A 26,557-nucleotide genomic window follows, 5' to 3' on the forward strand; every position below is an offset into this window, starting at 1 on the left:
TAGTGAAGTGTGGATAGTAATTATCACCAATTGATCTTTCCTTAATGGCTTCATTTTGTTTTATTTGTTTTACTTGATTTGGTAGAAATCTATTGTGAATCAAGCTCATAATTGAAAGATGGTGCTTAGGGTTTACCATTTCATGATCCTCAAGGTTTCTGATTTTAGGCCTTCATTTTTCCATTTTGGTCCATTTTATTTCCTTGAAGAATATGTGAAATAGCAATCTGAAAGTGGGCAAGCATGATGCCTCTGGTTCACATCCACATATGCATTAAAGTTTCTATTGTGAGCTGTAGGATATAAAAATAGAATTGGTAAAGACATGTATGATTGCTGATGTATTCCTAAGGGAAACTGAAGTTGCTCAAGAAAGAAATATCATTCCTCTTCCACTTAGGAGCACTGAGAGAAACAAATCCCGGGTAGTTACCCTCCCTTCGCTCACAATTCACATATTATTCACAAGGGAAAAACCACCATCAAAATAAAATAAGTACTACTTTCTGTGACACATACAGCTACATGGTTGGTCTGAAAGTTTTATTAACAACTCACATTTATATATTTTTATGATACTTTTAAAATAGTGAATTATGAACGATTGAAAATACCCTCCAGCTTAATTGAGAACCATTATGTCTAGTAATTGCCAGTGATTTCAGAAACAGCCGTTGTTCTCTGGCCTATTAACATAATTTGAATTTTTTATTGCACTTCATAATTATCTGTTGGAGTTAAAAAACAGGTCCATTTACTGAAGTGTTTAAGAACAAAAGCCCCAAATGGGCTGGATAGTGATGTATTATTTCTATTAACCAACCTTGCTGGAACCGTTTTGTACATCAGTTTCTGATGGGGTCATGACTTCTGATGGAAGAGGAGGGTGGATTCTCTAGTTTTCATTTCACTAAGTGTAGGTAAAATGGCATCTTTTAAAATTGTCTTTGACTCTTTCTTACATATCTACTCCACTTATTTCTCAATCCCACTTTTATATGATCTCCATGGTAGCTGAGAGAAGCATTATTACAGCCTTAGACACTTAACAAATTTCATCTTTCACCATGGCAAGTTAGCAAGGACCGAAGAAACTTGGCCCCTTCTTAGTTCATAATAGTTTGAGATCAAGACTTTATTTCAGATCTGTGAGTTGTAGTGAAAACAAGCTCCTTATCTATCACCCTTCTGTGTACTGCAATAAAATAAATCATTGAATCCTGCTGTGTTATTACTGGTTTTCCCAACACATGAGAACATACAGCATGCTCTCATTTGTGATTGCAAAACCCTGCACTGACAGGAAGATTTCCTTGTTGTTCCTATTTCTGTCAGCATTCTTTGTAGAAATTGTTTTAAGCAGGTTTTTCTTTCTGGAGCATTTAGACCTCAAGCCTTCAGGTAATCTTCTCAATTAGTCCCTGGGGCTGTAGAGACAGCAAAGTGAAGTTCTCTTAGCAGGTAAAATTGCAGGTTCTTGTTAAAATTAAGGTTTTAAGCAATCTGGTATTGGAGGAGAAAATAAAAAAGAGGGTAGGAACAGATGAAAGTCCTGGACTTGTGTCTAATGGTAAGGATGGTGAAATATGTGATCCCCGTTTCGGAGAGGATGGTAACTAACTCTGTAACCCTCTGGCAGTGAACACTGCTTCTCTCTATATTGAGCCTCTCTGTCTTGCTAACTTCATCTACATTCCCTAAAATCCATCAAACCTTGTGTTCAGCCTTTGTAGGGCCCCAGTGGAAAGCCTGAGAAGATTTGGAGGATATTGGAGAAGGGGCTGGGCAGAGAGGGGACAGGCTGGGAATTGCTCTGACCTGAGCCAGTTGCTTATTTAGGGCATTCAGTTAATAAATAACTGAATCACCCATCACCTATTGCTTCCTTCTGAGGCAGAAACATCTTATATTGCCTTTTATATTCATAGTCAGAAAGCACATAGCAGAAAATTGGTACAACATGTTGGGGAAAATGCTACTGATGAGAAGACAGGCTTTGCTGTGAGCTAGAGAAACACTTCCTAGGCAGGTGTAGGGGGTTGTTTGTTGTGTTTGAGTTTATTTTGGAGGAAATGCTTTTCCAATAGCTTGACTGAGCCCAGCTGTAAACCTGAATTCCAGACATGAGCTTTCTGCAAACTCTGAGTAGCATCCAGGTAGCTGAGAGGATTTGAAAAATCTCGTGCATACCTTGGCCTGTGGCAAAATTTAAATCCAAAGAAGCCCAGAGATTTCTGAAGATTTTTCTCTAGGTATGTTTTAGATAGGTGCAGAGAAATGAAAGGGAAATTTTGTGATAGAAGTGGTCTCCTATCACTGAAAATCACTGAAAATTCTAAAATAAGTGTTATATGAGTGTGTGGTTCTTTGTGCTTTAGTGTAGGAGGCATCTTTTGGAAGACAGCAGGGAAATCACCCTTAATTAAAACTGGCAATCTGGAATTATTACTTTTATGATAGTTTTTACTGTGGGCTCCTGGCTATTGTTACTGAAGCAGAACTTAGATCATATTGGCATAAATCAGGCTAACTGGTTTTGCCTTGCAGGACAGACTTTTTAATACCTCCAGCTTGCTGGTTTGTTGATTTTGGGTTTGCTGTTTGTTTTGTTTGTTTTGTTTTAGTGACATCAATGTCAAGTAAAACACAAAACTTCCTTCTCATGGCTAATGAGATTTTTTTTTCTGAAAATAACTCAAAGATCAACTCTTGGTAGTGTTAGGACCCTACATATCCCAGTGTGCATACACACATATATTTGTGTGTGTGTCTATACTTGGATGTGTCTATAAAACATCCATATAGATGATATACCCCTAACTCTTATATATTAACTGAATTTTGTTTTTTGTATTTGTTTGGGTTTTTGTGGGTTTCTGGGGTTTTTTTGTGGTTTTGGGTTTGGTTTTGGTTTTTGTTTTTTTGTGGTTTTTTGGTTGGGTTGGGTTGGGGTTTTTTTGGTGTTTTTTTTTCACCTATTACTTGCAGCAGAGTAAAGGAAGATCCTTTAATTGGGGCCTGCCTGGGAAGGGTTACCTACAGTAGCCCCTGGGGAGGATAAACATCAGAGGTTTTTCCTTCCTTTAATAAGGAAGGAAATTTATTAATAATGAATAGTTTAATAATAATAAATAATTTATTAATAATAAATTTAACATTTATTTTTTCATAATTAATCTGGAGATCTGGAGCATTCTTTACCCAAAGATATGAAATGCATCCCATTTGAGTTGTAGTGTTTGTTATGCTGGCATAATGTTTTAAATACACTGCTCAAGATGGGACTAGTGGTTGTATATGCCTTGTAATACACTTGTTTTTATTTTTCACTCGGTCTCTGACTCTGTTTCAGGCATTTTATCTGTTTTCTTCTGTGTGCTATGGATGAAAAATATATTTGATCTCATAAGAAAGTATAAGCAAATGACCAGGAATCTTCTTGTCATTAAATTTTACTAGGTGTTAATTACAGGCAATTTGGGTGTTGTTGCAGATTTGTAAGTTGTTGACCAGAGAAGAAACTGAGGATTTTTTCTCTTTCAATGACCACTCATTTTCTAACATAAAGAGAGTCATGTATTGACTCTCTTATGTGTCTACATATAATACCTAAAATAATGTATATTTCATGTATGCTAACATGTATATGTGATTAAGCTTGTGGGGGTTTTGAATGTCTTGCACTTTTGTGTCTTTCAGAATTTAGGGCAGGATTGGATCATCTCACTAATAACAGTAACATAGTCACCTTCTTTCTATTTGTCATTAAAGGAATATATTTTTATATCTATATATAAATATAGATATATATTTATATATATTTATATGTAGATAGATATAAATATATATAAATATATATAAATATATTATGTATATTATATATATTTATATTTTATATATATATATATCTTTATATTCTTTATATATATATATATCTATATTCCTTCATTAAAGGAATATATGTGTTATCCATAAGGGATTTCTACTTTGGGGATCTTAGGGCCTGGCCTGACTTGGATTTTCTTTTGTTGCTCTTGTACATATGGGGATATAATAAATGATGGTGTTAAGCTTAATATAAGGATGCCAGTCTCTGTAGTTATGGCACCTAAAAGTACCTGCAGCACCTAGCAGGTGTTAAATGGCTGCTCCAGCTCAGCAGACAGTAGTTCTGTGTGCCACTGGTGTGAATTGTTGTGGGCTTAATTCTGCAGTCCATGGTGAACCTAAAAACTGAAACTGCACTGAGCACAGTAGAGAGGTTCTGTAGGTGTTGATTGTAAAACCAAGTTTCTGTGCAGAAAGTTTGGAAGATGTCAAGTGTTGCATACTGTAAGTGGATGTTGTTTCACCTGTATACCTGTAAAATTACATGGTGCAAAGGATGTTCTTCTGCCCTGTTTCTCTGCCTCACTGCTGACAGGTGATGCCAAGGTAGTGCCAAAATCAGCTGTGGTGTGTCCTGGGATTGTTCTGCAATTGTTTCATCTGAATGTGAGAGGAAGCTGCTGTGTTTAATGTGGGACCAAGTTCTAGTTGGGAGAATTGACTTTCTTCAAACATTTATTTGTAACATGCAGCTAGCTATAAATGCAGTAGTTGAGCCCCTCTTACCCTAAAATACCAGCATGAATGAATATTTGAAATATTTATCCAGAGTTAGGAAATTCAGACAAGTTAGAAGTTGTTTTTTTCTGGTGTGGAGACCTGACTTCAAGCAAGGGTAAAAAAGAAACAATCCCAGATTATTTAAGTACTTTTTAATGTTGTCTGTCTCCATTGATAGCCTGAATTTTTGACAGCAAAAGCATTTACAGTTCTATGCAGTTCATCTTCCTTGACTGATTTCTCCATAAGCCTTTGACTGAGTTTAGCTATGACTTATAGCTTGAGTATGGCATTTGGGAAAAACAGAAAAAGTAGTATAAATGTAAATGTGAAGAGCTACAGCTCATTCTGTTTTTGAAATTGTTGGTGTGAAAAGAACTCAACAGTGTTTTATTTAAACAAGGTCTGCTTCAACCTTGATTGACTTGCAGTAAATTGCCTGGTACGAGAGGCAAAAGGAAGTGGATAGAAAAATGGCAATCAACACCAAATGTTTCACATATTGATTGACAAGCACCAGAGATGTGCTAGAGTAAGATAAATTGGCTAACAGAGCCCATCTTGACAGCTCCTGAGATGGGAAAATTGTTCCTGTTAATTTGCTGCTGGGACCTTGTCATTTATGGGGATATATATTTGAGTGCCTTCTAATGGTGTAAACAAACTTTGGATTCCTAAGTAGCATATTTCAGCTTCAGTTGCTTTAATTTCTCTTTGTCCATGTATTTCTGGGCTGTAGTTTTAAAGTGCTTTAAGACTGAAAAGATGAGAGAAACTGTCATTGTTTTAAAAATACAGCTTGTGCTGAAATACAGAATGATACATTCAAGCTATTCTGTAGCCTGTTTGATTTTCAGTGGGGTTTTTGCTTTACCAAAAAGCATGGAACAGAGCCCATTTGTTGCAGGGGAAGAACATGTATCTTTATTCCTTCATTCTGGCAACTTTAAGTGTAACTACAATGAAAAAGAAACCTTGTGATTTCTTACCTTTTTAACACATCTAGTTCTGTGCTTCCAAATGCCTTTTAATCAGGTTACAGGTTATTTTAGTACTGCAGAATCAAGATCCATTTTTCATATAGTGGCCTTTCATGTCTGCAATTTCTTTTCATTAAAAGGAAATTTTAATTTCCTGTATTGGTCTCACGGAGTGCCATTAATTATGGGGATACACAGCAGTGGTAAAATAATTAATGGTCTGATCACTGTTGTGTTGCAGTCTGCCACTCAGGTTTTATTTTGGCTAAATCTTTCCACATAAAGGGAAATTTGACACAAACCTTCTCACTTCAGAATAAATAGTTTTCAGTTTTCATGTAAGAAAAGTGAGCAGATTCCAGTCTTCAGCTAAGGTGTGGTCTGTAGACTGTAGTTTATATTCTGCCTCTTTATTTGGGTCTACTTCCCAAACTCTGAACTAGAAATCACGTTTACAAAGATGGAATTATTTCAAACCTTATTCAGTACTAGGTGAGAACAAAAGTTTATCTGCTTATTTGTAAGTGTTTTGGTAGGTTGTCCATAATCCTGTGCTGGGGTACTTTGTGTATTCCTTACCATCTTCAGGCTATAGCTAGATCTAACGTCAGAGAGGTTCTAAAGGGTTAATTAGGCCTAGCTCACCCTATGTGATGGCATTTCACTTCCCCTTAGATGTTAAAGTGCACTTTGGGTGCAGGCTGTGTTCCTAGACCTGAGCACAGAGGATTATCCTGCATTGAAGGAGCACAGCAGCCTGGTATTGAGCCAGGAAAAGGCTGCAGCTGGGGCAGCATTCAGGGCTGCAGACAACTGCAGAAACCCTGGCTGTGCTGAAGGCAAAAACAGAGTTTGCATTGAGTGACGTGGAGGTTTCACTGTGCTTTGCTGTGAAACGCTGGGATGGGTGTTCAGCCTAGAAGGAGGATGTGTTACAGGTGTGGTAACTTCAGCAGGGGCACACAGGAGTCCAGTGTAAAATATTGCAACAACCTTACACATCTGCAGCACCAGTTAAATGTTTAAGTTAAATTCTGATATGCTTTTGTGCTTTGGAAAATCCCACCAGTGACAGAGAGGACTGGAAAGTCAAACTTTTACTTTGCTTGTACACCCAAAACTCCTGCTCAGTCAATATAAATGGTGTAAATGCAAGGCTGGATGTTGAGAGGAGAAACCAAATGAAGCAAGGAACATGTAAATCTCAAGATTATGTCATGTAAATTCAACTATCAAGAATAATGGAAGAATAATTCCCATCATTCTGCTGCTGTCCTGACTGCACCTCCCTATCTGCCAGCACTAAAATAAAAACACCTCTAGAGTGTGTCACAGCAGTGGGATAGCACTAATTCAGAACTGTGTTCACCACACATTTAGAAAGCAAATAGCAACACCATATTTTAACTGTAGGTGGAACCAAGAAAAGTAGTCTTTAATAGCCTGAAGCAGAATCAGCCAGAATATAGCACTGGCACATGATAGAGCAGATTTTAAGCATATTATTTAAATTATTTGGCCATTTACATAATGTGGGTCATGTGAAGCCTTGTTTTCATGTCTCATTTTTCCCCCAGAAAATTGAGCTGCTTTTTTTAGTAGGCTGCAAAGAGTTAACACAAATCCCACAATCCTTTTCCAACTCCCAGCAGTTAGTACTGACTAGGTACCACTCTCACAGAGTTGTTAAATAATTACAGGTTGGAGTTTCCTCATGTTTGTTCGAGATATTGTTATTTATCCCACCTATTAGTGACTCCAGGCACTTGAAATGCTGAGTGTGGCAACATCCCTGGAAATAAATTCCTGTAATAGACATAAAGCCAACATTCAGGGGTATATGCAGTGCAGATGGTGTGAGTGGTTGTTTAACAGTACTTAGAATTTCACTAAAATAAGGTGAAGGTAAACAGAAGGTGTTTGGATAGTGGAAACAAGTTTGTAGCCCAGCTCAGTCTGAACTCCTGGTGTCCCTGAATGAAGATGAAATCAAGTAATTCTAGATTGAACTGAGAGGGAAGATTTCACAGGGTGCCTGCTAATTACCTACCCAGAGCCTAATTACCACCCCTTTGTTAGTGGAATTCCCTGGCATCAATGTTTAGCTGGTAAGATTGATAAACAGGGAATTTTCTTTCTTCCCAATTTGTAAAAGCTGCAGATATTATTAAGTTAGCATAAAGTTCATTCACATATGGTTGTGGATCTTCCAATAAGTTTCTTCTAAATACATTCCTAATCTTAGATTGTTATTTTTGTCCCACAAGGAACAGGCAGCTGATAAGTTGTTACAATTTAATGTTAGTTATAGTTAGTTCAGTAGAACCTTTTTTAGGGAAGTTAAATTAATTCTGCTTGGTGTGAGTTTTCCTCCCATGGATTTGTCTCTGGTTTTCCTGGCTGAATCAGAGGTAGGGTAATATTAGAGGAGACATTTTGACTTTATGAGTGATGGGAAAAAATCATTGAAACAAATTACTGTTTTCCAGCTATGAAGGTATCAAACATATGCCAAGTAATCAGCTTGTGAGTGTAATAGGTTCATGAAGGAAAAGGGTTTTCTAATCTTATTCACTGATGTTTTTCCCGAGACAGCAACAGCTTTTATAAAATGAGGCTTGTAACTTCTCATTACAGAATCTAATCTGCCCAGAAGACATTGAACAGCTGCAGAACCCTAACATCATCTAGCTGTAAATTGCTTTTATTATTTATCTTTGTTTAACTAAAAAAGAAGGGGGCATCAGATGATTTAACAAGACAAGAATTAAGTGACATTAGCTTTTGACAGCAGCAAATTATTCCTTTACATACTGAATTGGTTTAGATAATTCTGAAGTCATGACTGTCTCCTTATTTTTAATATCCAAATTTCATAAAACTGATACATTTTTAGATGGATTGCTTAGAAAAAATAATTTAACTTCAGCACTGGAAGTCAGAAGTGATTGATTTCCAAGTTAGTCTCATTCTCCTGCAGAGTTTTTGCAATGATAATATCTTCTGTTGGTACAGTGATTTTCATATTCAAAGATTACACATGTGCAGTACTGCAGAAAATATTAATCATGTACAGAGGTCAAATGGTTTAAGGAAGATAACAAAGCTTAAACAGGCTTCTAGAATGGATCTGTAATAAAAAAAACAGGGATCAGGACTTGCTGGTGGTTCTTCATCTTTCCCTTTTCTATTATCTGCAGTTCTCAGACTGTATTCCTGGTTGTGCAGTAATGGTTTTACTTCAGAGGAGAGGGAGAAGAAATATATTAAATATGGATATATTTTCATGGTTTGTTGTTTTGCTTTTTGTAAAATAAATAATTAATTGTTTTTGAACAAATGTTGAGAAAACTAAGCAAGATGTAGGGAGTTACTAATTTTGTTAAATGGGAAAAACACAAACCCGTGGTACTAAAATTGCCTTTGCTGATTCACTGTGGTGTAAATCACAGATGATGATTTACTGTGTCTAAATCTCTCTTTTGCTATTCTCTTTTAATTGTCTCAGCACCATTTTCTCTTTGCCTGGTATGATATGATGGCATCAGCTGCATCCTTACTGGCCCTTACTGTCTGTTGGGGTGCAGAAAAATACCTGCACACATCAGAAACAGGTGTGGGCTTTTGGAAACATCATGTTTTCTCCTTTGACTTTTGTGAAATAGACTCTGTGAAAATCTTTTTCTTAGCTTGGCTGGTTTTGTGCCTGTTTGCTTTCGGAGACAGGAGCTTCAGGAGGACTGGAAGTACTTTTCTTCACTGATAACTCTCTGTCATCCAAATCCTGATTTATATCTTCATCTTTTGCTCTTTTTGAATCCTGTTTGCCCTAGAGAAGAAGTGCAGCAGTTTAGGCAAGAGGAAACAACTTGGAGCTGAAGAAAATGATCACAGACTGTTTGATTCCTTTCCCTCTTTTTCTCACATACTTCATTTGGGGCTTTTGTTTTGTCTCTCCCCCTTGTGATGCCTTAAGTTTTAGTTCTCATGTTTTTCAGATTCTCTGCTGCTTTTGTGTGTAGCTCTAAGCTTCACAGTAAGTGTTAGTGAGTTCTCTCCACAGGGTGGGTAAACATAACAATCCTTCTCCAGCCTGACCAAGGACAACTGTTACAAGCTCCAGGCCCAGAAAGTATAACCATATAGTAAATAGTATTGTGAATAAATGCTCAATTCAAGAGAGAAAAACAAGGAGGATGAGGATGGAACTTCATAACCTAAAGCTATAGTTGGAATATTAACTCCAATATGCAAATGGACCAGAACTTATAAAAGTGAGAGACTTAATGACTGGTTGTGCAGGGGTCTTAGGATGAGGGAAGAGATGAGGAACTGACTCCATGTTTCAGAAGGCTTGATTTATTATTTTATGATATATATTATATTAAAACTATACTAAAAAAATAGAAGAAAGGATTTCATCAGAAGGCTGGCTAAGAATAGAAAAGGAAGGAAGAATGATAACAAAAGCTTGTGTCTCGGATAGAGAGTCCGAGCCAGCTGACTGTGATTGGCCATTAATTAGAAACAACCCCATGAGCCCAATCCCAGATGCACCTGTTGCATTCCACAGCAGCAGATAACCATTGGTTACATTTTGTTCCTGAGGCCTCTCAGCTTCTCAGGAGGAAAAATCCTAAGGAAAAGATTTTTCATAAAATATCATGGCTACAACTGGTCGTGCGTTTTGTGAGCATTTTGGGTTCATCTTGGGTGTAGCCCTGGCTGGGCTCTTGTGCTGCCCAAGGTGGATCCATTGATTTTTAATAAATCCCTGCTTAACTTTTTTACTCTGCCTAGCTCTGTTCTAGGTCAGCCTTCTCAAGGCAGCACTTGAAGTGCAGTCTGCAGTCAGGGGTTAAGGGAATGCTCTGCACAGCTGGCTGGGCATGGCTGCTTGCCCCTGGCTAACCCCTGGCAGCTCCTGCCTCTCCTGGGAGCAGGCAGCACAGCCTGCTTGCCTCTGGGGGAAGAACTTCCTCCCCTGGGCAGAGCTTTTCCTGCTGGGGCTCTGCTGGCCCCCAGTGCATAGAGGCACAGATGCCAGTTGAGCTACAAAAATCACACATGCTGCTCCCCACCCATGTCAGTTAACTGTGCTAATTCACCAAGTACAAAATATTGATGTTCCTTGTGCCACTTAGGACAATATATATTTGGTTTATTAAATATAACTCTACTTGAGAGGGCCCAAGGCAGTGGTGAGCAGTGCTGTGCATACATATTAGAAGGAGATATTTGTCTTCTTCTGCAGAAGGCACTTTTTCTGGGGAGGAAGAGGAGAGTCTGCTGAATGTGCTGTACCTCAGGAAAGTTTCACCTTCATCAGCTACCTGCTTAATTTATAGTGCTTTGCACTGCAAAAATGTACACCTTACTTATCTAATTGTTTCCTGACACATTTAGCAGCTTTTCTCACTCTTTACAGTGAACTTAGCAATGCTGACAATGTAGGTGCTTTAGTTTAGGCTGACTTGAAAACGTAGTGTGAATGTGTTAGGTGGAGGAGGCTGTGAGCTGTTACAGGTCCTGCCTGTGGTCCTTGTTCTGATTCTGTCCAGCTTTCCTGATGGAAGGGGGCAAAGGAGGCCAAGATCTGATCCTTCTCTTTTATCACCTCCAGTTAACATCCCCCCATTCCATTGCTAGATAGCCCTCTGTGTATAATTTTGGTGTAAATGAGCAATGCAGCAACTGCAGTTAATGATCCTGTCCATCAAATAAGTCACTAACATAATTTTATGGGATTACTTTGCACAGGGTCCTATACTTTGTATTGGTGTCACATGAATATCAGCAACTTCAATCAGTAAATGTCAAAATCTTAATTGCCAATTAAGTATTTTACACAGTGTTTCTGATGCCATCAGTTATGGAGAAACAAGTCTTCTGCTCTCACTCTGCCTCCTCAGCTTCCTGCATTAACACTTGCATGCCACTACATCTTCCCAAGAGCTGGTTTTTAAAAACAATTACCTAAAGTTTCCCTTCTTTCTGCAATCTAACCTGCCAAGGACTGCACAGGGAGATGTTGGCTTGTGTCCACCTTTTCTACCTGAGCCCTGGTCCTTCTGACCAGAGCTGTAGAACAAAGGGGCTTTATTGATAGCAATATATGTGACTAATTTAGCTTTTACAGGGCATTCATGTTTATTAGCTGCTTCACTGGCAGATATCCTTAGAGAAGAACAGAACAATTATATTATAACCCCTTGTCTGTGAAAATTAACAGCTGTCGAAAGTTTTGAAAGCTGATCTTACTTATAAAAGCCTCTACATATAGGAAGATTTTCTCTCCTAAATGTCAGTTATCACTATGCTGCTTAGGTACAGGACATTGATGCTGAAATGCACGGGGTTGAACACTCTACACAGATGTTTGCTACACGTCTCACCTTAGAAGAGAGGTTCTGCTAGTGGAAAAAGCTTGAGAATTCCATTACAGATACAAGAAGCTTTGACATCAGTATTTACCACCCCTGGGACTCTGGGGTGGTAAATGACAGGATTTACTGAAATGAGTAACTTAAGAGTGTGAGATGGCAACACACAGGTTGTGATCTTCCCTCCTGTCCAAATTAATGGCAAAATAGATATTTAAGGAGTCTGGATTCATCTTTAGATCTTTAAAATAATGTATGCTTTTGGATATTATGCTTGTATATCTAGAGTTGTGGGGGTAACAATACTTCATTATATAAATAAGTATATAAATATGTGCACACACATTTGGGAATGCATATTTCCATGATTGCTGCACAAAATTGTTAAATTCCAGGGTTTTTTTTGGTTCCCTGTTTCCTGTCATACACTATGGTGTAATATAGAGTCCGGGGTTTTACACACACAGGGACTTTATTTATCCACAAAACCCCACAGGTCCTTTAAAGGAGGAAGAAGAACAGAGAATATGAAAAGTGTATCTCAAATATCCTTCAGTAACTGATGAGCAGCTTGCATCCCTTCTTTGATTGTGTCTCTTATTTATGTATATTCATGCTGGGAGTGATTGCAGGCAGTCTGGTTTTTTTTCCTTTGTATTATTTTTTTTTGTCCTTCTGGTGATGGTGTGGCCTTTCAGGCTAATAGCAACTGAAGTATCTCTTTTCCCAATGTGTTATTGTGATTGAGATGAACAGGACTCTCCTTCCCTGTCTGGGCTTGAGACATTACCAGCTGTGAGCATGGCCTGATTTCTGCATGTAGGTTCTACAGCAGATTTTAAGCATTAGGGACTTAAAGTGTACCAGTAATTGAAGAATGGTTTCATAAAAATTCCTGGGCTGGTGAAGGAACATGAGCCTGATTTAAAAGGAAAATGGAATATAAGTGAAAAGGTAAAGAAGGCCCGTGCAGACTGAGGTGCTGTGTAGTGTGGAAGCCCAAAGCAAGCCCAAATCTGAATGAAGAGTTACCACATTTCTTCCTTCACTCTCGAAAAGGAAGATAAGAGAAATGACAGGAGAAAGGGGTGGGAGGAGAGGAAATTTGTTTTTTCTTCTTGGCTGCTTGCTTTTTGAAAAATGCCTTAGGAATGCTGTATTCAGTATCTGTACGAGTCTTTGTCATGCATGAGTATATGCAGTATGAGCATGCATATGAACAGATATTGGGGAAAGAACTGATACAATTCCCTTTTGAAAATGTAATATAGCAGCTTTAAGCCTGCTTCCCTTTCTAGCATTTGTATCTGGTTTATGTTTCTTTGACTGTGTTACACAATTACATTATTGCTGTCACTGTAAGTATCCATTACATAGGATTCTGTCAATGCTCACCTAGATAAAAAAACTTATTCAGAGAAGCTTTAATATATTACTATATGAAGGCAAATTGTAGGAACTCCTATTATGATTTAACTTTTGAAAACAGCAGTGTAATAGAATATGATGTTATCGTATGTCACAGTATTTTTATAGACTGTAGGGTATTGCAAATCCCTTTGAGAAGCAATGGAAACTTGGAATATTTTAAAGAGCTGGGAAGTTTCAAAATATGACTATTGGGATGTCTGCAGACACATGAATGGGTCTGACAGGTTTATAGAACCTGCAAAGCTTACTCTGTTCTTTTAAATGTTACATTGAACTTACTTGACCAAGATATTAATCTAAGTATAAATCAAACCCCTTATTTCTCACTTAAGAGTGTATAGTAACAAATAAATTACATGTATCATGCTCTTTATAGCCTAACTGCATCCCCACACTTTGGGATTTTCACAAGCCATTCTCTTGACTGTGGTACTACAGATAGTTGCCCCTTAGATTAAAGCAAAAAAGCTCTTTCTGTCCTGTTCAGTAATTTTTCAATTAATTTCCCACCAAATTTTACAAAAGGCTGGGTGTCTTGAGAGATCCTATGTGTTTCAGGGGCTGAGAGTGGAGAGAGAGAGAAAATGTTCTTTAAGAGTCCCTCAAAGAGGGTAGGTAAGGCTGTAGGGGGAGTTTAATGTTTAGTAGATGCAAAAAACTCAACGTGATAGACCAAGAATGTCCCAACATGAAAAGTTTGAATTAAATTTGGCTATTTATTGGGTGAGGCTGGGCTGGCAATGGGCTCTGTGGCTCACAGGCATCTCTGTTTTGCCATTATTGTGTGATTATGGGCAGATCTTCCTCAAGAGCCAACTTCCCACCAAAGTGATGCCCCATTTTAACAGCTTCATACCTTCTGATTCCTCCCAGCTACAAGCATAGCTGCAGTAATTAGACATTTTGCCTTTTCTTCAGGGATTTGGGCTGTATTATTTCATGATGGTAACAATGTCATTAGCATTCCTGACATAAGAATTCTCAAGGTTTGAGGCTTTTTTTCATTTCTCAATGTATTCTGCAAAATTGTACCTAAATTGCTCTAAAATACCATATGTAGTTTCCACAAAAGGAAAAAAAATCTTTTCCTTCATCTCATACCCTCACACATCCAACAGTTTTATAGTATAGTAATATATTTCCATATGATACATGCAGCCAGTGCAGATTTAGAATTTATAAAGCTGCTTCTTTCAACTTCACAGTTTTGAAGCAGAGCCAGAATATGTGAAAATGAAATGCACACAGTGGGCACGAGTGTCACGTTCCTGTCAGAGGTGTGTCAAACCTCAGCCTCTCTGCTTCCTTCTGCACATTGCAAAGAAATAATTAGAAGCTGGTTTTGCTCAATCACATCCCTGGAATGTTTAGGATATTCATGGTTGTATTTCATAAGAACAGCATAATCATGAAGAATAACAGTAATTATTCCTATCATCAATGTTAGAATTATTTCCTCACAAATGCAAGTCCACAATGAAAATATTCAATGCATATTGAATTTTCTGCAGCGTAAAAGATTGCAGGTGGGAGTTACTATGGAGTAGCTTAAATCCATTTCTGTCATATAATATCTTGGTCATTCAGTCTTAACAACTTATCCAGGGCTAAAAATATAATAACAAATAATCATAAAATTCACTTGCCTGTGTTCTGTTTCGGTATTTGTTTCATTTCAAAAGTTTTTGAAGGGAATAAAGTATTTCATGTTATTTGCTGGTACCAGAAAGTGCAAAGTTGGTGGTTTTCAGTATCTATGTGTGCCTTTGGTTAATTGCTGCATCCCAAATAAAATTTGTATGTGGGAACTGGAACTTTTCATTTTCTTGGGTTTTTTTTCCCCCCCTCATTTGGAATTTCACATGTGATTCCATATATTTACTTAATGGTACAAACCTTAGGGCAATTTATATAAAGTGAGGGGTCCTTGATTCAAGAAAATGAAGGTATAGCTAGTGAGAAAATCAGTGTGTATTTTCTCTCTACTGTTTCTTTAAGAATGATGGAAATAAAGATATACCATTTTATGTAGTTTTGCTGTGTTTCAACATTTGTAGCAGATCTCTGCCTTACAGACTTTGGCAGTATCACAAAGGTCATATTTTCTTACATTTAAATTATTCATGAAGAATTTCTTCAATGCACTAGATAAACTTGGAATGAAAAAAAAAAAAACACAATAAAAAAAACCTGTCTTCATCTGTGTGCATTTGATGGAATGGATTCATGTAAAGTTATGGGAGTTTTCACAAAAGAATAGGATGCATAATTATGAACATTTTTGTTGTTGAACTGATGTCACTGCTTTGGGTGACCAAGACCATATTGTTGCTGTGGGCTGAACTATTTCATACCCATTAAGGATTGGGCTTCAGGATTGGAATTAACCTGGCTGGGCAGGAAATTGTGCTCCTACAGCTCTGGTGAAGAAAGCAATGGGAGAGCAAGGACAGCAGAGCTGAGAATTGCCAGCCCAGATTCCAGTTGAGCCCATCTCTAAAGTGGAATAATTGCCTTTCAGTCCTGCTGTCCCCTCCTGTCACATCTCTCAGTGGGGTCTGGGAAGGTTCACAGCATTCTTGGCTTAAAGAAAGCCTTTGCAGGACTGTTTCCTGCCTCTGAGAGATTCCTGTGCTGAATCAATTTTCCTGCTTAAAAAACCAAAAAACCAATCAGCAAACTACTATTATTTTAAGAGATGGAGAGATGTGATGTAATTTCAGGAAATGTGGTACAAAGGGCCAGGTTGGTACCAGTGGGGAGGCTGGGGGGCTGAGCATGGCAGCACTGGAGTGTAACCATGGAAGGTTACAGTGCCAGGCCTTGGCTGCTGGGGTTGTTCCATTGCACTCATGGCTGATCTTGGATCCCTCTGTCCTCTTTCCCAGGTCGTCCCATCCCACCCACATCCTCATCCAGCCTCCTCCCATCTGCCCAGCTGCCCAGCTCTCATAACCCTCCACCAGTCAGCTGCCAGATGCCATTGCTAGACAGCAACACGTCCCATCAAATCATGGACACCAACCCTGACGAGGAGTTCTCTCCTAATTCTTATCTGCTGAGAGCGTGTTCAGGGCCACAGCAGCCTTCCAGCAGTGGTAAGAAAATTGCAAACATATGGAGTTTGTTTGTGACATGTTTGTGCCAGTTTTATGCCTTCTTTTTGACTGTGTGCAAATGTGTTCTTGCATCAGCAGAAAATTGAGAGCATCTACGGAAATGGGGCAAAGAAAATCTTACTGGTTTATTTAATGGAAAATTCCTGGAAATGCAATCCATCATAGATGGTGTTCCTTCATTTTACTATAGAGGGATTTTTAGTTTGAAGTATGGTAGGAGCTGTGTAAGAAATATTATTGAATTCTTGTCATCAGAGGGATTTATTTTTTAAAGTAGGTTTTCTGCTCCATGTTGCATCTGGTAGGAGAGAAATGTACACACAATGGTTCTTTATTCTGCATGGGCTAATGTAATATATCATTTGGTGATGAGGTTTTGTATCTAAAAATGCATGTTGCTTCTGCCAGTCTGTGTCTGTTCTTGTTTCTGAATCTGTCTGGTCCTGTACTTACAATGTCACATTTAACTAAGATCTGCTATTTTTCAGCAAATTAATTCTTGTCTTTCAGGCCACTGTTTTAAAACATTTGCAGCTCTATCAGTCATGGAATCTGTAGTGCCTAGGGTTTTCTTTCTTCTTTTTTCCCTTCTTTTCATTTTTTTTTATTTTAATTTTTATTAGTAGGTGCTGACTTTTCATTTTGACAGCCAAAAACTGAGGAGTGAAGATGCAGCCCCTTTTTAGAAATACAGGCAAATCAAAAGAAGCTATTCTGGCACGTTTTTTTATTTTTAGAGATACATGTTGTGTGTTATTTAACTGAACACAGTAGGTGTTGAGCTTCTGTGCAATTTCTGGTCTGCCCAAGGGGTGAATTTGCTGTAATGAGGCAGCTCTGAGCAGCACTGGAGGTTCTGTGTGGTGAGGGACTGTGGTGTGCACACCTGAACACCCTCTTTAATAGGGGCTGGGTGTGGTGGGAGGGTGAGCAGGGAGCAGAATTTGAAACAGAACATTGAGTAGACATTAGGGATAATTTTTTCCCTAAAGCATTGGGTTAGAGCAGGTGGCCCTGGGAGCCTCTGTCCTTGGAGCTTTTCAAGAACACATGGGCTGAAATCCTGAGCTACTTGCTCTGACCTCAGAGCTGTCTTTGCTTGGCAGGACACTGGGCTGGGCACCTGCAGGCACAGAGTTTGTGGTGATTGGGATGGGCTGGCCCAGCCCCATCCCCATGGGCACAGCTGTGAGCAGCAGGTGAGCAGCACTGCCAGCAATGAGCCATGGAGTGCCAGGGGCACTGAGCAACCACCAAAGGGAGCAGAGGGCACACAGGGGCAGGGCATCAACAGGAGGGGATACAAGGTTGGGCTGAAGAACAAGAAGGGCAAATGGTTGATCTTCTGATATTGTATGATGATACTCTGTGTATAGTGGCTGTCTCAGCTGCAACATGTGCTGCACCTCCTGGGGCTCCTTCTATCCTAAGTTATCCTTTAATCCTGTTCAGGTATGTTAAAATATCCTTGCACAAAGAAATAACAATTGTAGGGGGATAGAATATAAGAAAATAAAGATAGAGTAGAAAGTAATCTCACCCCTAAGGAGTTGCAGCTGGGCCAATTATCAAAGATTAGGGACAGGCCTGAGTTTACCAGGCCACAGCTGTAAGCAATGAGCAGAAGATGCTATAAAAGAGTGGGGGTGGCTGGGTGAGAGGGGAACTGGAGTCAGTGGCTGCTTTGTGAAGAGGAAAGAGTCAGTGCTCTGAGGAGCTGCCTACAAGAAACATTGAGGAGGTATGAAACTCTTCCAATAAGGAGACAACAGTATGGAACCCCTGCAATATAATGACAACAAATAATTCAGAAATTGGGTGTGCTTCCTTGCTCCTTGAGTGTATTGGAAAATATGATGCCGCTTTTGAGGGGGTTTTAAGAGATTCAAGGTGATCTGGGAGCTGCAGGTCTCAAAGTCTATAATGGGCAACTCTGTAGAAGCCATGGAAATGGGGAGGGGGTCGGGAAGTGGGTGTAATTCATCTTTGAGTCAGTGTAGTTTCATGCCTTAGAAACATTCAAGAGGATTTTGCAGGGCTCAGCCATTTCTGAAAAAGGGTGATGCAGCTATCTGAAGGGTCTTTGTGTTTTCAAAAGGGTCTCAGCAAAATCTGTCACTAAATGCCTTCAAGGCAGCATTTAACCTAGCAGAGGCTAAGAGGGAAGGTTCCTGCCTGGTGAGCAGTTCTTTGAAAGACAGTGAGCAGAAGCTGGAGCTCCCTAATGAATTTTCACAGGACATTAAAATACTCAGAGAAGATGGTGGGGTAGGAAAGTGGGTGATGGCAGGGTGCAAACAAGGTCAGCTTGTGGAGATGCCCAAAAGCACCTGTGAGTCCAACAGGGAAATGAAATGACAGGGGACCTTAGGGCAGAGAAATGTCAAGGGATATTCATGGGAAAAGCAGCTCTGGTTCCTGGGTTGGTGATGGATCAGTTCCTGTGTGCAGGGGGGAATGCTTGCCTGTCTCAGAGCTCAGGACAGGGAATGCTCACAGCTGAAGGAAGGAATAAAGGGTGAGAGAACACTGTCTGAAAGGTGTGGTGGATCAAGCAGTTGATGAGATTTTCAAGGGGAATGGAAAAAGTAAATGGGAGAGGGATGAAATAAGGAGAAGAAAATCAAGGTCAGGGAATGTGAGCTAAAAAAAGAGACTTGGTGAATATTTGAGTAATTACAGCCACTGCTGGGACTGAGGGGACCAGCATGGCTTTTCTTAGGAAGCCAAAGGAAGTGGCAGTAAAAAAATGTCACAAAATTTGATGTAAGAGCTCTTTATGTTTCATTTTAAATCATAATTGCTGTTTCTTTGTATCCTGAAAAGCTTTGTGTTTAACAGTTGTTTCTGTGGGCTGATCCAAGGAACCTTTCTGGCATCCTCTGATCGGCTTTGCTTTGTTTCTTCTACATTTTAACACTTTTCCCTGCATATCCCATTTACTTCTTTAATAAACAGTAATATAATATATAAAACATTACTTTTAATTTTCATGGTATAAGATGCAGGTGTCCTTTTAAAATTTTTTTTTACTATGCACACATGCATAATGGCTTGATCACCACAGAGTGCTCTGTAGCATGAGTTATTCTGGACTTAATGGATCCTCTGGAAAATAATGAGCATTTACTAGTGCTGTCACTTTTTTTCTTTAGTTCTCACAATGTTTCTTTTTAGAGCTTATAAGAAAATACAACAGATAATGACTTATACATTAAATTGGAGAAAGTTACTACTTTTTGTGGCTTATCATTATCCTTGAAAGATTTTCAGAGTGGCTTTTACTATCTACATGACAAGAAAACGTTGATCATGCTCTGGTTGCGGTGGTTTTTTTTCAATTTTCTTTTAAAATTATTTTAGTATGTTGTTTTTAGTTCCTTTGGGAACCTAGCAATATAGATCCAGACATTTGAATTTGAGAGACAGTAATTAAATGTAAATATTTTGCTTAAATTTGGGCTTGGGTTAAAAAGGAAGACTTGTAGATTTATATGTAAGGCTTAGATCCCAGACAATTGTCAATCATTCATAAATTTTCTCTAGCATCTTCTAGCTGCTTCTTTAAATATTTCTATCCTAGTCTTCAAAGTACATGTTGAATATGAAATATTTGAAATATTCATATTGAATAAGAATACACTATATGAAATAGTGTAATCTACTAATGACACTATAGAAGCTTCCTCTTGTTGGTCTGATTGGATATTTCTATTGCATCAAGCTCTGTAATTACAGGTGGCTCCTCAACAGGTTTAAGATGAACCTTTTTGGATATGAGGGGCCACTCATCCCCTTGTGTTGCCCTGTGCCCTTCACAAGAGCCATGCTTAATATATATGGAAAAAAAAATCATTTCCATGAAAAAACTACCTAATCAAATATTCTATCAAATGAGCAATCTATTGTTGATATTATGAAGGCCTTTAATCTACAATAAATCTTTGTTAGAACTCATCAGAACTCCCAGTTTGAGAGAAATGTGATTATAACACTCTTAGAATGACATTACATCATCGGGGTGATTGGTTTATCATTTGGAGAAGCAACATCAATCATAGCTAGCATAACCACACAGTAAATGAATTCAACCTTTCTCCTGCAGAACAATGACACAATAATTGCTCAAAATCAAACTTGAAATGAAATCAGAAAATGCACTTTCTTTAACTATGATGTTAACCTAATGGAATATATTATTAAAAATCATGTTTGAGGAAGTTCTATGTAATTAAAAATATGTGAAAATGTATTCCTTTTTTCTCTCATTAGAACCTGTTTCAGTTGCAGGATCATTTTCTATGCAACGAGATATTATGCTGGTTTTAATTGAACTCCCATCACTTAGATTCCTCTGCTTGTATTTCTTAATATAATATGCAGCACAATTATATGTGATGAAGGACAAGAGGTTTTTGAAATCTGGTGCACCTGCTGATAGTATTTGGAAAAACACAAACATTATAGAAGGAAATGAGACCTTTTAGCCATGAAAAGTTAGTGGTTTTTTTGTTAGTTTTCCTTTTAAAAGAAGGTCAGTTCCTGCAATACCATTTCCTGAGATGGTTTCTTACAGGTAACAATAGGACAGGTTTAGTTCTTTTTCTTGTATGTGTTTAATATAATTTTTTTGGTAATATAACTCAGCTTGTTGAAATGGCATTTTAATGGCTTCAGTCAAAAAACAGTATAACAGGCTGGTTTTCAACCTTCTGTGGAAGAAAGAGAAGGGTTTGTGTTTGCACTTTTGCCTTTACTAGAGAGGATTTATTGCTGTTAAACCAAATTTTGAACTCGCAGCACAAAAACAATTTGTTTGTTTGTTTCTTCATTGTTCATTCTGAGTAAAAGACACAGGATAGACCTGCTCACACATTAGGTTTTCATATAATGGAGCTGTAATTGACACCTTCATCAGCTTCAACCACTCAAACAATGAGAAAGAGAAGCAGAATGATGTCTGGAATATTTTGCTTTGGGGGAAAATTCCAAACTGTGGTTTAGATACTGTCATGATTGCTGTCAAGAACTTGCTGAAGTTGAACTGCAAGGAGGGATGGTGCCCATATTTTTGGTGTTAATGTGTCTTTTTGGCTCAGAAACAGTGATACAAAGCATTTGGCTCAGTGTAACAATATCTGCCCACGGAGTAGTTTGGACACTGCTTAGAAGACAGGGTTTGCTTTGATTTTTTCACAAGCAGTTTTTGGCAGCAAGGAGAGAAGGAAAGAGAAACAGGTTGGCTTGAAGGAAATAATTGTTCTTTAATGTTGTCTTTTAGTTAGAGTTGGAATAAAGAGTAAGACTCCTTTTGCTTATGAGCCTGTTGTGTGGAAATATCATATAAAATATCAATATTCATTATTTTTAGTATAAATATCTAGATGGATCTCCTGTGTTCCACAGATACTACCTGTCTATAGAATTTCATTATTATTAATGTGTAATTTCCACCACCTCCATGCAGTTTAATCTAGTTTGTAAAAATCTTTTCTGAAAGAAGCCAGAACTTTCATTAATGCACTGATATACTTATATTAGATTCTCTGCTGGGAGTGCTTGGAAGTATTTGTTTTATAGCCCTCTTACAATCTGGCATCAAATAAAGAAGAATTTCCAGTTTCTACTCTATAATGCAAACCAAAATGCAGAACTATTGTCATCTTTAAGAAATAAATGAGTCCTATAGAAAAATTACTACACCCCTTCAGATGATTAAGCATCACCCCCTACTGAATGGAAACCTCAATTTTCTGTACCTGTCAGCCTACAGGACAGAAAATACATTGGCAGCCACAAATGCTGAGAATCCATAGCTTTATTTATTTCCTTATTTTAATCCTCATCAACAATTGCCTTTGTTTCACTTATGAGAATAAATAGAAGAGTTTGGATGGCTCAGTGGGTACTGGAGGAGAAAAGGAATTGGAATCTTCCTCCCCTTATCGGTACAGCAGCTGGGGCCAGGAGGGAGGGTGTTGTTTTACTCTGCTGCTTGTTGTTTGTTCTTGTGTTTCTGAACTTTTGCTTTGGTTTTTTTTTCATCTCTGTGCATCACTTCTGAGGTCAGGTAGGGGGGAACAGTAATCAGAAAGAAAATTTTGGCCTCCTCCACCATCACTTTCCTGTCCTACCTGCTGTACTTGATTAAGATTTCAGCAGCATCTTTTGGAACATCTTTCAGAATATTCCATTGTAGAATTTGTTAAGTTATGCTTAGGGCAGCAAGAGTTAAAATCAGTTAAGGTTCCAGGCTTGGGGTTCCTAAATTATTTCCCATGCTGTGGGAAATATTATTTCCTATAACTGTGTCCCATTATTTCCTATAACTGTGTCCCAAAGGCAGCCCTGCACTGTAGCTGTGTATACAAGGGTGGCCTTTACTCAATATATTCATAAGGAAATGCCATAAGGAACTTTGTTCTGATGTTTTACAGCAATGCAGAAAAAGGGTGATAGACTGATCATTTTTGCTTCTGTTTCCAAATAAAAGGTAAATTCTGTGTTTGTTTCTGCTATGGAGCCAGGCCTAGCTTTGAGGCTGTAAGCAGCAATGTCTTCATACATGTATTGTTTAAACAGTGTGTGGATGTAGCAGCAAGGCCTTCAAACAAATGATTTTTTTTTCAAAATTTGTTTCTAATACTTTTTAAAATCCTTAATGACCAGTTACATTCCCATTTTGTTGCATCTCTTGAGCAGAGTCTAATTGTAGAGCTTAGATCTGGAATTAGAAATGGAGGGAACAGCATGAACAATGTTTTCCCACCAAAACTGAAGGGTGTACTTTTTCTAAAGTATCAGCTCCATGTTGCTGCAACTATTACTGATATTATTGCTGCTGCTAATCTCTCTACCCTGTGTTGATGATGCCTGCAGATGTCTGAATTTCTGCCTGAAGACGTGATTCTAGATATTAAGATATGGCAGAAACATTTGATTTATTAATTTATGAATTCGTAATAACAGCAATCGAATCTCAAACAGAAGGTTCTATGGTAATAAAAATGATAATGAATTACAAAAAGCTGTAGAATTGAGAACAGACTTGAATTTGTTTACGGGGGTTTTTTAAGCTCACCATGGTTTTGAGAGTTGGAGATAGATATATATATATGTATATATATATGTGTATATATGTATATATATATGTATATTTATCTGCTTTTGATTGTTTAAGGTTTGTAAGTGTGTTGAACTGGGAACCCCTGTAGCAACAAAGCCCCCCCAGCAATCAGCAGCAGCACAGACTTCCCAAGTTTCCATTTCTGTGTATTGCTGTTTGCTGCCAGCTTCCCTGATGGCTGGGACACCCCTCAGGGGCTGTGGCCTTTTCTCATTACCAATGCTTATTCTGTCTCGTGCAGCTTCTCAGACATCACCAATAACTGGGAAACTTTGGAAAGCTGTCGAAGCTTTTGAAGCTTAAAGGCTTGATGTTGTTGCTCAGTGTCATTGCACCAAGAAAATCAGTGCCTAGACTTGGTACCTCACTTGAAAACTGAAAGGCACTGAGGATACTGTAATTATAAGCAGAAAATCTTTTTTTTTTTTCTTCCCTTTCTTTTGTATGCTGAGTCCAGATGCCGTTTGTGTGTTTTTCCTTTGTGTGTAGAAAAGGCTAAAAATGTTCTTGCTAACAGTCCCTGCTGTAAGTGATGCTGTGTGGGAAGAACTTTTCAGGCTTTCAATAATTTTGTCTTTTGATACAGAATTTTAAATCTTCTGAACTGCATCTCCCTTTCACTGGCAGTGGCACAGTCCTGACAACTTCCACAGTGGATAGTGCTGCTGTTTATGTGGAAAGGCAACATTTAGAAAACATTTCATGCTTTTAGCAGCCTACCAACACAATTTGGTAGCTGACTGAAAGTGAGGAGTTGAGCATATACAAATTGCTTGCACTTCATGGGCTACACAGTAGAGAACCTAAAATTTAGGGTGTCATTTTTTCAAAATATTTTGCAATATTTGTATACAGAAGGTTCTGTGGGTGGCTTGATTGGTTGGTTTTGTACCAGCAGAAAGTTTAATAACTTCCTTCTTTCGCCCTATAAATCCAAATTAGTGCCATTATAAACACTTCAAAGCAAGGAGACACTTTTCATCTGAGTCAATATCTTGTCTTATGGATTTTCTGATTTTGATATGCCATACACTTCTGGTTTATTTAAATGATAAATTGTGCATTTATGTAGTGCTTAATTATTACTCCTAGTTATAAAATTACATTAATGGATTTACAGTTTTGATACCTGTTTCTAATATGATTATACATATTAGCATCTTATCAGGCAAACTGTAAATATATGTCACCTATTTATCATATTACCATCTCCACAAACTGAGTTTGTCTTCATATAAAGCATGATTAAATCAATCAAAATTAGGACTATTTTCCTTCAGAAGATACTCAGTCTTATTTTAAAAAGTACAGGAGATGGGAAACTTCAGCACATCACTGGAGAAACTGATCAGTGGTTACTAATTATTCTCAGTGTTATTTTTTTTCTTGCCCTATTAATGCCTTCCTCTTTGCCTGGCAGTTCTCCCATGCATGTCTGCAACATCCCTTCAGCATAAACAGAAAGAAATCTGGACTCTGTCATTTTACTCTGAATATTTTTCCCTTTGTGTTTCCCTGCCACAGCCCTGCTGCCCTCTGGGAGCACGTGCCCTAAAAGAGTTTGCACATAGAGCTTGATTGGTGAAAACAGCTGAAAAACAGAGCTCAGCCAAGCAAATTATCCTTTCCTGTTGCTTCCTAACCCAGCTCTTCAAATGTATAAGCCATGTTGTAAGGATGGCTCCTGTCTTCTGCTGCTCAGTGCTTCTGCTGACCAGGGTTTTGTCTTTCTCACAGTCTCAACTTCAGCTGCCTTGTGCAGACACTGCTATGGTGGGAATGTAATAAAAATCTGTGCTTCCTCCACTAAACAGCTGCTTCATTTTAGTGCATTTTTTACACAGATTTCTCCAGGGAGAAGCAGCAGATGCTCAGCTGGGCTGCACTCAGAGCTGAGTGTGCTGTTGGAAGGGGCTCTCTGGTGATGCTCTGCGCTCTCACCGTGCCTGCCCTGGTGTGGCTGTGCACAGCTGACACTGCAAGGAGTCAGGAAATCCAGGGCAAGTCTTGAACTGATCCACTTCCTGTGGAGTCTGAAATGATTGCAGACTAAAACCACAGATGAGGGGTTTTTTTCTCAAGGAAGGAAATCAACCAAACATTGCCTTTTTTATTACATTGCAAATATGCATAATTCATGTTTCTGACAGATTGTTACACAGAAAGCCGAGGACTTTGAATGTTTGTAGAAGTTAATTACTGGCCTGAGTAAATGCTTAATTTTCAGATCATTTCACATCAAGGCATAGAGAGAATCTTGTTCCATTTTATCAGCTCCCAAAATGATTCCACAGCTCATTCTGTCACATCTGCACGTGAAGGAAATTTTGTCTCTTGCTCTGTTCCATTTGTTTGGATTTTGTGTTTTCTTCCAGTCTTGTAGCAAAGCTCCACTTGCTCCCAGTTCCCCAGGTTGCTTTTATTGCAGTGACCTTTCCCAGCCATGTAGGATGCTATTTGTCACTCCTCTCTCCTTGGATCCCTGCCTCTCCCCACCAAGGTGTTGCCTCACATGTTGCTCCTGTACAATGGCTCCTTTCTGTCTAATGCACTTGTGCTGGGTGTCATGGGGCTGCAACAGTGGGATCTTCAGAAACTGAGCTTTTCTCTCCTTTTATTCATGTCAGGGGTAATGGTTTGTGAAATAAATAAATAAATGCACACCTACAAGCAGAACCAAAACAGCATCCCTACAACTGTAATGATAACTGGTGCTTATCTTGCATAGTTTGGATCTGAAAAAAAAAAACAACCTAGTAAATCAAAAGGAAGGAAAATTGGCAGCTTGGTATGGAAATGGGGTTGTTTTGAAAAGACTTCTTGTACCTGATGCTCTGCTAATTTAGGAGCAATAGCTAGAACACTGCAGAAAATGAGAGTGACTTTTAATAAATGATAAAAGTTAATATG

At 38.4% G+C, this 26,557-nt stretch overlaps 1 protein-coding gene across 17 annotated transcripts in view; it reads left to right on the forward strand.

The window, feature by feature from the left end:
* The window catches only part of TENM2 (teneurin transmembrane protein 2), an 884,487-nt gene that overhangs the window by 643,975 nt on the left and 213,955 nt on the right, over positions 1-26,557 (forward strand). For all 17 annotated transcript variants that reach the window (XM_077186468.1, XM_054642789.2, XM_077186471.1 and 14 more), the window contains one exon: positions 16,291-16,500. In XM_077186468.1, coding sequence (XP_077042583.1) covers positions 16,291-16,500 — 210 coding nt within the window. The remainder of the gene's footprint in view (positions 1-16,290; positions 16,501-26,557) is intronic.

Source organism: Agelaius phoeniceus, chromosome 15 (assembly GCF_051311805.1).
Source record: "Agelaius phoeniceus isolate bAgePho1 chromosome 15, bAgePho1.hap1, whole genome shotgun sequence".
Taxonomy (NCBI): domain Eukaryota; kingdom Metazoa; phylum Chordata; class Aves; order Passeriformes; family Icteridae; genus Agelaius; species Agelaius phoeniceus.